Raw genomic sequence first — 14,830 nt, forward strand, 5'->3', positions numbered from 1 at the left:
CTCTTTCCATCCCAAAAAGACCCATAGGTCCACCATTAATCATGACTGAGATCCGGGTCGAGGCAAGGATTTGGTGAACCCAATGTATTCAGGTTTGCGAAAATCCAAAAGCAAGAAGCACATCAAAGAGGAAATTCCACTCTAGGGTGTCAAAAGCTTTCTGGATGTCTAATTTCATGCCAATGCCTCCCCCTCTGCATTTCACTTGCATCAAGTTTGTCAGCTCTGAAGCAACACATATATTTTCAAAAATAATTTTTCCTGTCTGAAAGGCACCTTGCTCCGCAGAGATTAATTTGTGCAAAATAGTGGAAAGCCTGGTCTCCATAATTTTAGGGATGATTTTAAAAAAGAAGTTACCCATGTAAAGAGAACGGAACTGCCCCACCTTGGTTGCATTCTCCACTTTAGGAATCAGGCAAAGAAAGTTGCAATTAACTCATTTTGTAACAATTCCTTCTCTAAAGAAGCTCTGAACTCCACGGCAGACGTCCTTGCCAATAAAAGGCCAACAAACCCTGTAAAAAGCACCTGGGAATCCTTCCGGGCCCGGAGCACTAGCTGGGTCTAAATAAAAAACCGCCAGTTTGATTTCCTCATGAGAAGGGATCTTGGTGAGCATAGCATTATCCAAGTCAGAAACCAAGGACGGGATCACAGACAAAATATCTGCGTCGCTGGTGGACCTCCCTCGTTTAAAAAAAATTTCAAAGTGGGACACCAAATGTTCTCCAATGTCCTTGTTGTCCCTGATGATCGACTCATCGTCCTTAGAAATCTCCTGAATGGCACCCCTGATGCGCCGCATTTTAGTAGACTGATGAAAGTATTTGGTGCATCTATCTCCAAACTTCTCCCACTTATCTCTTGCTTTTTCCTTCCAAAGCTTACCTTGGAGAGTTACAACCTATGCTATCCTCACTGCAACCTATCTCATTAATAGGTTGCCTTCTCGTGTTCTTGACTCCTGCAGTCTGGCCGAACTTTTACATGGGAATTCCACCTTTGTGGTTCATCCCAAGGTGTTTGGTTGTGTATGCTATGCCAGAGACACGAAATCTCATGGTAAACTTGACCCTCGTGGGTTACGGTGTGTTTTCTTGGGTTACTCTCCAACCCAGAAGGGTTATAAGTGTTACCATCCCCCCTCCCGTCGTACTCTGGTCAGTATGGATGTCGTTTTTCATGAAAGTCTTTCCTACTATCCATCCCCACATCTTCAAGGGGAGAATTCTAGATCTTGTGAAGATGTGTTTGTGTTTCCTCCCCTTGAGGCTCCTCCTCTCCCGTCTACTTTGGAGCCTATTTTTGCTGACCTCCTTTGAAGCCATTTTGTTGCCACCTCCTTTGGCTGTGCCCTTCCGCAGGGGATTCCTTTATAAGGGGAGCATGTAGAAAATAATGATGGTCATGTTCCTAGTCAGGGGGAGTTGACTCCAATCCAAAAGACCATCAGTGTATTTCAGAAGAGAATTGACAACTCGAATGTTATCACCTACCAAAAGACATGCTCCAAAAGAGGGCAGCATCAATCTACTGTGGCACCAATACCTATCCAATTGCCGGCTCAGGATCCAAATCCTCATCCTCCTCCTCCTGGTGAGACTTCTCCTTCCAAACTACCTATTGCTCATCGCAAAGGTACTAAGACTTGCACCTTGCATCCCATTTCTCGCTTTGTTTCATATAGTTCTCTTTCTCTGTCTTTTCGTGCATTTATGTGTCTTCTCTTTCTTCTGTTTCTGTTCCTAAAAATTGGCAGGAAGCTTATGCGGATGGAAAGTGGAAGGCAGCTATGTTGGAAGAAATGAGAGCCTTGAAAAAAAATAATACTTTGGATCTTGTAGATCTTCCTCCAGGGAAAAAACCAGTGGGATGTAAATGGGTGTTTGTGGTCAAATAGAAGGTTGATGACACTGTGGATCGATATAAGGCACGTCTGGTTGCAAGAGGCTTCACTCAGACATATGGGATTGACTACCAAGAGACCTTTGCTCCTATTGCAAAGTTAAATACAGTTCAGGTTTTGCTATCTTGTGCAGTCAATCTTGGATGGGATCGACAACAGCTGGATGTGAAGAATGCCTTCCTAAATGGAGAACTTGGTGAGGAGGTGTACATGGATATTCCACCAAGGTTTTCTTGTGACAGTAATCAAGGTAAAGTGTGCAAATTGAAGCGAGCACTTTATGGGCAGAAGCAGTCACCTAGAGCTTGGTTTGGTCGGTTTCACAAGGCCATGATTTCTGTGGGTTATAAGCAGAATAATGCTGATCACACTCTCTTTATAAAGAGGGCTGGAAAAAACCTCACTATTCTTATAATCTATGTGGATGACATTGTGGTTACTGGCAACAATGGTGATGAGATCAACTGGTTGAAGAAGTTTCTTGGGAAGGAGTTTGAGATTAAAGATCTAGGGAAGCTATGGTACTTTGTAGGGATTGAGGTTGCTGGGTCTTCTAAAGGCATCTTTTTTTCCGGAAGTATGTCCTAGACTTGTTGTCTGAAACTGGTTTGTTAGGATGTCACCCTTCAGATACTCCTATGGAGGCTACTGTTCGTCTCAAAGAAAAGGAGGGTGAACTTGTTGATAAAGGCCGGTACCAAAGACTAGTGGGGAAGCTGATTTATCTCTCACACACAGGTCCAAACATTGCTGTTGCTGTAAGTATTGTGAGTCAGTTTATGCATGACCCCTATTCTTCTCATATGGAGGTTGTTCTTCGGATTCTTCACTACTTGAAGTCAGCTCCTGGAAAAGGCATTCTTTTGTCTCCTCATAGTCACCTACAAGCAGAGGCATATACCGATGTTGACTAGGCTGGTTCTGCAGATCGGAAATCTATCTCTGGGTATTGTTCTTTTGTAGGGGGCAATCTTGTCACTTGGCGTAGCAAGAAGCAGAATATGGTGGCTCGTTCTAGTGCTGAAGCAGAGTTTCGTGCTATGGCACAAGGCATTTGTGAGTTACTTTGGCTGAAAGGCTTGCTACAAGACCTTGGTATTCCTATTCATCTTCCTATGATGTTGTACTATGACAACAAAGCTGCAATCAGCATCGCTCACAATCCAGTACAACATAATCGCACCAAGCATGTTGAAGTGGATAGGAATTTTTTCAATGAGAAGTTGGAAGACGGATTGATTTGTGTTCCCTTTGTGAAATCTACTGATTAGGTTGTTGATATTTTCACCAAGGGATTGTCTGGAAAATTGTTTCATCCTAATCTAGTCAAGTTGGGCATGATTGACATATTTGCTCCAACTTGAGGGGGAGTGTTAGAACTGTTGAACCGTAGGGGTATTTTGGACCCTCTTTATGTTTCTTTTATTTTTCTGTTATGTGGGTTTTAGTCCCACATTACTTATTTGTATTTCTGTCATCTATTCTCAAGGATATAAATAAAGAGCTTGGGGTGATCATTAATCATCCAAGTCTTACTCTAATTCTAAATCTGTTAACAGTGTCCTACCAGACAATAATCCCATTTCTTTACTTCATGGACAAGGAGATCAGCTTCATAGTGGGAAGCTTTAGAGCCACCAATAATGGTGGGGGGTGGGGGGGACAAAGTGGAGGGGAAAGCCTTCACAGAGGGAGGGGGATGGGTGGGAAAAAAGGAGGACCAAGTCGTTTTCCCATGAGGGGGGGAGGCGGAGAGGGACTGAGGAGGAGGAGAGACCATGGGGGGTGGCGGCACCACCCCAAGATGGTGGGACAAGGAGGAGGGGAGGCAGGTCAAGGCAAGTCCAACCAGAGAGAATTTCAATATACATGAAGTGTTTTTTTAAGAATCGATTTTTGATGACTTGATGCGGCTTAATGTTGATGTTTGATGATATAAGGTTCATATTGTAACATACTAAATAATGTTAGAAAAGAGGGAAAATAAAAACTAGCACTTGGGCGCTGTGGTCGCCTAGGCGCTTAGGCACCCCTCTACTGCCTTGGATCGCCTTGCTGCCTTGCCGCTTTGACAACTATGATGGTCTTAATTTATACTAACAAGGGCTAATCTTGTCTTTGTACTGTTTTGACCTTATAAATAAGAATACTTGCTCACGGTAGGATCTACCTAGCCTAGCCGTAAAATTATGTTTCTCTCGATCGATCTCCTTTTTTTCTCCACTTCCTCTTCTCGTCTTCTTTCCTTCTTCCTTCTATTGATTGTTTGATGATCTAATACTCCAACAATAAGTTTATTTATTTTTTGTAATTTACATTCTACTATTATACTTAGAGCCATAGTTAAAAACTTCAACTCTCAAGTGAACTCTGCTTCATGGACTACTGCATTGACATCGAGTTTAAGACACTGACTGATCTAGTTTTGCATTGTGTGGTGTGCTTCTTTCTTGCAGCACATTCCTGTGTGGTGGATTTGGTTTTATTATTTATGCCCTACATCTTGGGCATTAAACGGTCTCCTCACTTCACAATATGGAGATGTAAACAAGGAGATTTTGGTATTTGGTGAACCCCAAACTCTATCTTCCTTCCTGAATGGATACTTAGGGTACAGTTATGACAGGTTGGATGTCGTAGCCGTTGTTCTTATTGCATTCCCATTCACTGTTGCATGTGTCTTTGCTTATTGTATAGGAAAACTGAACTTCCAAAAGAGATAAATGTTGTAAAGCCTTAACTGAAGCATTAAATTTTTTTAATTGGCCTGGTTCAATGTAGTTCAACATTAAACTCTATTATCAATCAACTACGGAGTTTAGGAATCATCTGCACAGAATTGCCTATGCGGTTAGTATTCAAATCAAGTGCATTTGTGTGACACTCCTTCACCCACCCCCACCACCCCCCCACCCCCCAAAAAAAAAATAAAAAAATCTGCATGAACTTGTTATCAAGGTGTTGATTCTAAGTCCAATTTTGGAAACTGGAAACTCAATTCTATTTTAAGAACTTGAACCCTAAAAAGATCCTGTCCAGCACCCTGCCCGGGCTGCATGTGCAGCGCCAGACAGAGTGAGGCATGAAAAGACCGCCTCACCCTTGCTCGGGCAAGGCGCTCGGGCAGGGGTGAGACGGTTTTTTCATGCCTCACTCTGTCCAGCGCTGCATGTGCAGCCCGGGCTGAGTGCTGGACAGGAGTCAAGTCCACTTGGACCATTATATAACAGGAGGAGTCTGTTTTACATGGTGGGTCATAGATTTAAGATGGCCAACAAAAAACTATTGGAGTTTGGTGAACCCAAATGGTATCTTTCAAAAGAAAGAAAGAAAAAGGCAAGATAGAAAACTGAACAAAACCCTACTGGTTTGTAAGAAAATCATGAAAAATGGCTTGTTAGAGCAGCAGGTTGAGGGGATTCACAAGACCTGATCAAGTACGTTTTTAACAATATGGCCAAATTAATTTATTGTAACCATTCAATTAAAATCAGATTCTTTTGCAAACTTGGGGTGGTGCTTGAGATTAAGTACTTTTTTTTTTTTTAACTGTTTAAAATTAGGGAAAGAACTAGGCTGAGCAAATTGTGTATTCTTAGATTCTCTGATCCAGACCTGTTTTTTTTTTCCTGGATAACAACCGAAAGGTAGAAATCAGTTCAAACAAATAGGAATATTTAAAAAGAAATTAAAAAATTCCAGTTCAGCTAGGGAGGCTCAAGCCTCCAATCTTGATCATTATAAAGCTCCATGCAGAAACAGAAACACATGTTTCACTTTCAGTGATGAAGCTTATACCCCATCGTATCATGGGCCTACCTAGACCTTTCTTATTTTAGGGTTATATTTTTGTCCATTTCTTACCCAAAGAAAAAAAAAAAAATTTGTCCATTCAATTTTATTCAATTGGCTGAAGGCGCAAGAAAAGAGAACTTAAAACTCCATTTGATTGCAAGGGGTATTAAAGAGAAGAGTAGTGAAATTTTCAACTCCAAAAGAGAATCTTTTTGTTATTTTTATCCCACATGTTTATGTCATTAACTCCAAATCATTCCATATATGGTTATTACATTTCACTTTACTTTGCATTCAAATAATCAAATCTCTTGAATTTTATTACCGAAAAAAAAAGGACTCTTGAATTTAAAAAATAAAATAAAGATTACATTTAAAATGTATCATTACAAATAAATTTTTTTTAAAATGTATACAATCACTTTATATAATACTTATAAAAACTTCCATTTTAGGTTTAAAAAACTTCACTTCCCTTCCCACCAAACGGAGCCTAAGATTTTTTTGTTTTACCAAAGACTAATGTACATGATTGCTCCGGTTGAAACCTTATGGGATGGGGGTCGGGGACCTTTTCCAGATCATACACCGAAGAAAGGGGAAACAAATCGCATCACTCTCTTAAAACAGCTTAAATCTCAAAATACTTGATAAACTATCCAATTAAGGGACACAAGGGGAGGATAGCTCACTCCAAATCAGGGTTTTAGTAATCGATATCGGTTTGGTCTAATCGGTCCGGATCGAACATATTTACCCTTATTTCTTTTGAAAAATTGAAGTTTGTACCCTTTTACCCCTGTCCATACCGATCCACTGATACGGGATCGACCAAGAATCAATATCGATCTCCACTGATACCAATACAAATCAGCTTCCACTGATATTGATACGAATTGACTGATATGGCCAACCCGATACCGATTCCTCAAACCATGCTCCAAATGCACAATAGGATAGATGCATATGACTATGGGATTACAAGCATGAATTGAAAAAACCTCAGGCCGATTTGGATTGGAATTGATCGAGGTTGTTCTTGATTATGACCGTTTCATAGCGCGCAAGAGTGGATCGGGACTCCCAGGCCGATCCAACTGATCTTGGCCGATCCCGTGCTATATATTTATAAACTTGTGATGTCAATTCTTGATTTTTCCTTCGATTTGAAACGGATTGTCTTCAAACTGTCCTGCCCACCATTTTATTTTGTTTTATCGTAGAACACATCCGCTGGTGTTGATCGATTGGAGAATGCCCGAAAAAATAGATTTGGTGTCGGAAAGTTGCTGTAACTTGATATTTTGAACTGCAAATTAAAACATTTGGGCTAGTTGTTATCACAAAATTGACAAATAACTCCAACTTGAACAGCACTGAGAGCACAAAAGGTTCACCAACAACATAATATAATCATGATCCACATCAGCATCAACAACTAATATAATCATGAACCACATCAATCACTGACAGATTCAAAACTCCTCACAAAGCTTCAACCATACAGGTAAGCATTTATCACTCTCAATTATGAAGGCCAATAAAATGTAACAAGCAAAACATGATAAAAGCCCACCATACTCATTACACCAGACTCCACCGCCTTCACCACAGTTTTTGCAGAATGAGCATCTGTACTTGAGTTTCACTTTATTAGGAGAAGTATTTTTTCATTCAAATGTCTGAGTATTTTCAAAGAAGTAGTTGGGTCAGAGAGTTGCGTGGACGAGCCTTGGCGCAACGGTTAAGTTGCGCTACTGCAACCTTCAGGTTGTGGGTTTGAAACATGCAAACAACATCTCAGTGAAGTGGGGGTAAGGCTGTGTACATTTGCCCCTCACAGACCCTACAGTAGCGAGAGAGCCTCATGCACTGGGATACTCTATTTTTTTTAGCTGGATCAAAGAAGCCTAGGCAATTAAATATGTATTTTCTCTGAAGCTAAGCAAGAACTATTGGCCATAATCATACTACCAACAACATTCAACTGATGATTGGTTTTATACTTGAGCTGAAAGATAAGGTCCTCCTGAGTTGATGATGCACAAAACTGAAAGAAGGCTGATTTTTCTAGTTGGATCTGGGAACTACACTAAGACACTAATGGGGCCTCAACACAAATGTAGTTTTGGGTGGGGCAATCTCTCTAGTCCTGGTTTTGAGTAACATCTCTCAAGTACTGGTTTTGAGTAACATCTCTCAAGGTTATTTAGCTGGATTAGAGAAGCCTAAGCAATTAAATATGTATTTTCTCTGAAGCTAAGCAGGAACTGTTGGCCATAATCATACTACCAACAACATTCAACTTATGATTGTTTTTCATGATGCACAAAACTGAAAGAGGGCTGATTTTTCTGGTTTGATGTGAGAACTACACTAAGACACTGATGGGGCCTCAACAAAAATGTAGTTTTCGGTGGGGCAAGCTCCCTACTCCTGGTTTTGAGTAACATCTGTCAAGGTTATGTTGGAAACATGAGAAATGACAATGATAGAAATTTGAAGTTTTGGAGGTGTAAATCACTTAAACTGGAAGTATTCAACTTCAGATTTATAAACCCTAAAGTAACCTCATGAGAAAAACAAATAGAGAAACAAACCCTAAAGTTGGAACTCTACAGTTTCTACCAGAGCAAGAAGAACCTTCCAAAGATGAAGAATGATAACTGGTAAGGGATACAGATCTAACCTTTGAAGTTTGGATAAGAATCGCCGGAATAACAGGCATTTCCTGACCAAAAGCAGAGACATAGCGCCTTCGTTGCTCGATCCAAAACATAAGGTTTTTTTTTTTATTTTTTTTTTTTAACACTTTCTACTAGAGCAAGAACAACACTTCCAAAGATGAAGAATGATAACCGGTAAGGGATACAGATCTAACCTTTGAAGTTTCGATAACAATCGCTGAAATAACAGGTATTTGCCAACCAAAAGCAGAGACGCACCCACCACCTTCGGTGCTTGATCCAAAATAACGGTAAGGGATACAGATCTAACCTTTCAAGTTTCAATAACAATCGCCGGAATAATAGGTATTTTCTCCGGAATAACAGGTATTTGCCGACCAAAAGCAGAGATGCACCCACCGCCTTGGTTGCTCGATCCAAAATAAGTTTGTTTTTTCAAAGTTTTGTCAATTTCCTCCGGTTTCTTAACCGGTAAAGAGTATTCTTTTTAAAAAACTGACCGATTACTACAACCGATATTACCCGGTTTACCTTTTATTATTCCAATGGTTGAGATGGATTGGTTTAAATCTCAACGGTTGAGATTCCACCGTTGAGTTTATTGGTGCGCTTATAGAATTATACAGGTCGCACGCTACGACTTTTTTCCCAAGTTTTAATTATGGGATGTCGTGGAAGAATTGTTGCTTCTTGGTTTTCTTCATATGATTACAATGTTATTTTCTTTCTATGAAAAGAGAAAAAGGAAAAAAAGGATCTTTGTCATCTCCATTTATCTGCCCTTCCATTTCCTCCATTACATCTACTAGGGGGGGCAGAAATGACCACCCTACCCCCTGCCCGAACACACTGCCCGGGTGGGTCCACTCCCCCCCCCCCCCCCCCAAAAAAAATTAGATGTAATGGAGGAAATGGAGGGGCAGGCAAATTGAAGGGATAAAGATCCCTGATAAATCGAGTTTCTTGTGCAAATTTCTAGAATTTCTTATGCACACCTTCAGACTTCAGAGGGAATTCCCTCCATGTTTGGAGAGAGAGAGAGAGAGGAATTCCATCTCAGAATCTCAAACTAATCATGATCTCATGTGTCCTGTAACTTAACTAGACGTTTTTTCTCCATTTGGTAAAGCATTTACCTTAGCTATCTTAGAAACTGATTCAAGAACAACCGGTGCCACCCGGCCTTCTTCTGCTCCTGTATGAAGTAGAAATAGTTGGCTGGAAGGATAGTGGCAGGCCACAATATAGGTGGAAATAATAGATATATCAGTTCTTGGTTTTTGGGAGCACTGGGTTGTTTCAGGTCGATCATCTGTTGTAACTGACCACGTGTAACAGTTAGTTAGCTTGTTAGGATTCCTTTGACCACTTGGCTTTGTATATATATCAGTTCTTCAATTTCGTCCTTTTTATATCATTCTCCTTCCGTCCGTCCCTCGGATTTCCTCTACTTCCGACGACAGGCCCTATCCGACACAACATGTTCCACACGAAATGATGCATTTCATTTTCTCACACCAATCTGTAACGTGTTGGTCACAAAAAAATAAATAAAATCTAAAAATGGGATTCTCTTGAAGAAGAGAAGGCTACTACTACATATAATGTATATATATATATATACATATATATATCATTCCATCTGTTCTTATTTGTTCTACTTTCATTAAGCTCTCTCTTCATTCTCCGTCTTGAAAAGAAAAAAATAAAAAATGGCCCTGTTGGGTGGGGAGGAAAATGAAATAGAGTCACTGCGAATCGAGTTAGCAGAGATCGCTACGAGCATACGAAGGTCATTCCAAAGTTTCCGGAGCAATGAAAGAACAAGTTCTATAGTGGAAGTTTCTGATGATCACTGTAGTGATTCTGAAGTTGGAGCTGAAATTACTTCTACTGAGTTTAATGAACAATGGGCAGCGATTGAGAGATTACCCACTTATGAAAGAACCAGATTTTCTTTGTTTGGTAATTATGTTGATGATGGTGAGAAAGGAATTAGTGGAGATGGAAGACGAGTTGCTGAGGTTAGAAAGCTTAATGCTCAAGAAAGATGTGTTTTCATAGCAAAGCTTATCAAGAACATTGAGAATGATAATCTCCGTTTGTTGCAGAAACTTAGAGATAGAATTGACAGGTACTTAACACTTCTTGCTTTCTTTCTTCTTCTTCTTCTTCTTCTTTACTAGATCCTCTATAACATAAAACTGTGCTGTGTTATATATGTCTACTACTGTGAACAATTTTTAATATACTATTAGCAGATAAAGATGAAAACTTCTCACAGTAGGCTAGAGCAATTTGGATCCTCTACTGCTGAGCTGCCCGGCAAAGGGTAAGGCAGTCATTGCACGCCTTATCGTGTCTAAGCAGCATGGTCCTACCGGGCAACTCGACAGTCTGTCTAGAGGCTCCTCAAATGATCGTTCTTAGTTTCTCGTATATCACCTTCCAACTCCCACTTCATAATACAAATGGGAGTCATAGGAGACCTTGCTGTTGAAGAGAACAATGACTCCTTTTCAGGAATCGTTATCCTCTCCTATTACTGTGCACGGTGCAGTATTGCATCATGCGGTGCAGCAGAGGCCATATGACACAGCAGGCCCCACATAGTGCACATGACTTCTGCAGCCGCTACATGATGCAGCACTGCACCGTGCAGGAACTGCATAGGATAAAAATTGCCTTTTCATAATCATGGAATTGGGCCCCCTCCTTTTTGCTCTCCAATTTGTTATGGTCTCTTGACTTATTGTTTGGGAATAGGTCAACTGTTACGTGCAAGGTATTTTGAGAATAAAATAAAATAATAAGAGACATAATAGGGAGAGAAAGAGATGAACAGAGAGATAAATTTAGGGCCACCAGAGAGATAATTATCTGCTCCTCTTTTTCATTCATTTTTTTTTTTTTTGGTAAAGCATCTTTTTCATTCACAAGTACTATTGCATAGGTGTTACATAACTTACCAATCATGACTTCCACTTCTAAACAACTAACCCACTAAGTTATCATAACTAACTCATGCACTTACAACACAACATAATAATTAACAATCAATACATATAAAATAATAACTATTACATGTAAATAACCACATAATTAAGTATGTAACAGCAACATTTTTATCCCCCATGTGACACACACGCATTTGGAATGAAATTTGAATAGAGATGGAAGGAGGGTAAAAGATGTACCCAATATGACAAACAATAGATACTTAACACATATATAAAGGAAAATTTTAGTATCGAGAACAAGGTCCAAAATCCAGGTATCTGAATCGGGATCGGTCCAAATTGGTCTGGATCGGTCAAAAAACCCCTAATATCGTTTTTTTATAGATCGGATCATGTATCGACCAGAGTTGGTGGGTGTTGTGATCTCGGGATCAGATTGATCGATATTATCTGGATCGGATCGATCAATATCGATTGGTATCGGTCATTATCTGTCAAGATAATATAAAAAACTAAAAAAAACTTAAAAACTTTAAAAAAATAAAAAAATATTCAGTTGGATTGGATCGGCCGATCCAACCAAGTTAGGAGATCCAATCCAACCTTGTTGTATTGGTCAAATCTTGGGATCGGTCTCGACTCTCGACTGATACCGATCCAATCCGGCCAATATCGGCCGATCTGATCCGATACCTCAAACCATGACCGGGAAGGTTAGTGTAGTTTGTAGAGTTCATAAGTTGTCCTACTAGAGTCGATGGTAGTTGGGGTGGAAAAAAACTCTTGTTGTAACCCTGGTCACAGGAATGTTCCTGCTGCCCCCAATTGTAGGCGTTTAATTTCGAATAATTCCCTTCTCTTTTGGGTTCACAAATACCCCCTTAGGTTTTAGTTGTTTTTTTAACGTATCCTTCGGGATTCCAAGTCGACATCTACGATTGGACCACCAACAGAAACATTCCTGCAACCCGAATAGCAACAACTTTTGTCCCTAAAAAATAATCCAAGGTTGAAATTAATGATACAAAAATATGATAAACTTTCATTAAATGATATCAGAGGTTAGTGGCATTCTTCTAACTTCTACTACTTTGTTCACATTTTACCGCCATATAGGCTAAAACACACTTATAGCGGTTGAGTTCCCCCCCCCCCCCCTTTTTTTGGGTACATTTAGTTGCAATTTGATTGTGAAACCTCTATAATTCACCTATTAATATTAGAGCAAGGTCTAATAAATAATATAATTGACATATATTTGAGCTAGAGGTCAATCATTGCTTGGTCGTGTGGTCTCTACGCTAGTGTGAGGACCAATGAGAACATGCATAGGGTCAGGTAGCAACATCGATGGGTTTTTTTAGGGGATAGGGCGTTAATTTCATGTGCTCCTGTCCTGTGTCTAGACTCAAGGACCATGCTGCCAGACATCATTCCTGTTTATACATATATGAACAATCGACTTATTATTAGTTTACATTTTGGATCATATATTTGGACGGCTATGACAAGCCCACAATCTCCAACTAAGGGGGAGGGGGGAGGGGTGCCTTTTTGACACAATATGCAATCTAAGAGAATCGATCCCTTGACCTCCTGGGGGACATGTACTGAACTTGCAATGCCTCCAACCAACCGAGCTAGAGGTTGTTTGCGTTGGCCCAAATAGGATTAAGTGGCAAATGGAACTCTTAAAATTCAGGATTATGGGCGAGTGCACATTAGTGATTGAAGCAATAGGCGTGCATGAAAATACATAAAGATGCATACAAATATACAGGATGTATATGGTTGAATTTTAGTCTGCAACATGACAATGATCTATATATCCACATCATTTCACTGTCTACCCAAAGGTCAAAAATGCCACATCATTCTGCCACATGGTAAAATGTTGTGGTATCTTTAGAGAAGCTTAACTTGTTGCGGTTGTGGAATGATATTTTACCCAATTAAGGACCCAGTTTTATGTATAGCCACCATGGTTCGTAATCTCGGATTGGATCGGTTGATATCGATCAGATCGGATCGGTATCAGCCGTGGCCGATCCCGAGATATGACCGATCTTGATTAGGTATTGTGAATCACTATTTGGATTGGATAACCGTTTCGGATCGGGCGATCTGATCCGATACGCATGAGTTAAAACCCTTTTTTTTTCCTTCATTCTTTGGGCCTTTAAATCGCGATTCACAGATTTGGTAGCCTAAAGTCCGATAGAAAAAAGGGGGGATCGTACCGTTTTGATTGGAGAATTGATTAAGAGAATATTTTATTCTATTTAAACATTTATCTTCTTAATGTGGTTAGGGTTTTAAAACCCAGATTTTTCAATTTTTCTTCTTCCAATTTTTTAGCTAATGGCGGTAGTGGATGAGGTTGAGGAAACGAACAAGGTAAGCTCAACATAAAAGTAGGGATTAGATAAGCTCAAATTAGGTTTTAGGATTTATTACCATTTTTTTTAATATTTTCTTAACAATTTAATAATTTTCTAACCGATTCTAGGACCTTTCCAACAAAACCAAGTTTTTTGCAAATTTTGAATGATCTGGACCGATTTTGACCGATCCAAATGGGTATTGGATCGGTTTCAGCCTTGACCGATCCTGAGATTAAGAACCTTGATAGCCATAAGCCATGTATATACATGTTCATGCCTTTCAATTGTTGAATGTGGGTCGGGGCAAAAGTGTAATAACACACACCTCCCCCCCCAATCCAACAGTCGAAAGCAAATTATGCATATACATGGTAGTGTATAAAACCGTTTGTCTTTACCCAAATATTAGAACATTTAACTTGTTGGTGATTTTCCTTTTATACAAAACAGGCAAGAGATCACTATCTGATCGTGTAACTCTATCACCAGTCAAGGGGCCAATGAGAACACGTGTAAAGACATCTTTCTTGGTGCTATTTTGATTTCATTAGGAACCGAACAATCATGTGTGATGTCTAAATGTAGAAACCACGCGATCAAGTAACGTTCATTTTATCAAATATATATAAAATATTTTTTTATTCAATTTCACAAGGCATGATAATATGATTTAAGCAAAGGGACGTCATCAACACAACTAATTCTACCCAAAAACACAAAAATCAATACAATTAAGGAAAGTGGGACTCATTAAGTGGGGGTGGTGATTCATGCATCACCCCACCCAAAAGGCAAATATCCGGCTTAGTACCTTTAGTTTCGTACGTGTAATGTGGGGGGTAATGTGGGTGGAGGGGGGAGGGGAATCTTTCATGTCACACTAATGGTGGCATGGAGAATAATATGATCTACATGGGATCTACATGGTCAAAGAATCTTTCATGTCACACTAATGGTGGCATGGAGAATAATATGATCTACATGGGATCTACATGGTCAAGGGAAGAGAGAGAAAAGTTTTTTTAATTTTTTTTTTCTATTGTGAGAGGGTGTTTAGTACATTAGCTGCATGGGAAACTTTGATATGGAGAGAAA

General features: G+C 39.7%; 2 protein-coding genes across 2 annotated transcripts in view; both read left to right on the forward strand.

Annotated features, from left to right (window-relative positions):
* The window catches only part of LOC122638535 (pleiotropic drug resistance protein 3-like), a 55,642-nt gene extending 50,981 nt beyond the window's left edge, over positions 1 to 4,661 (forward strand). The window contains exon 22 of the mRNA XM_043831371.1: positions 4,366 to 4,661. Within this exon, the coding sequence (XP_043687306.1) occupies positions 4,366 to 4,632 (267 nt within the window). The 3' untranslated portion in view covers positions 4,633 to 4,661. The remainder of the gene's footprint in view (positions 1 to 4,365) is intronic.
* A 5,442-nt stretch (positions 4,662 to 10,103) lies between these two features.
* Positions 10,104 to 14,830, forward strand: part of LOC122638532 (pleiotropic drug resistance protein 3-like) — a 59,006-nt gene continuing 54,279 nt past the window's right edge. Inside the window, exon 1 of the mRNA XM_043831369.1 lies at positions 10,104 to 10,525. Within this exon, the coding sequence (XP_043687304.1) occupies positions 10,104 to 10,525 (422 nt within the window). The remainder of the gene's footprint in view (positions 10,526 to 14,830) is intronic.

The sequence above is a fragment of the Telopea speciosissima genome, chromosome 9, assembly GCF_018873765.1.
Source record: "Telopea speciosissima isolate NSW1024214 ecotype Mountain lineage chromosome 9, Tspe_v1, whole genome shotgun sequence".
Lineage (NCBI taxonomy): Eukaryota > Viridiplantae > Streptophyta > Magnoliopsida > Proteales > Proteaceae > Telopea > Telopea speciosissima.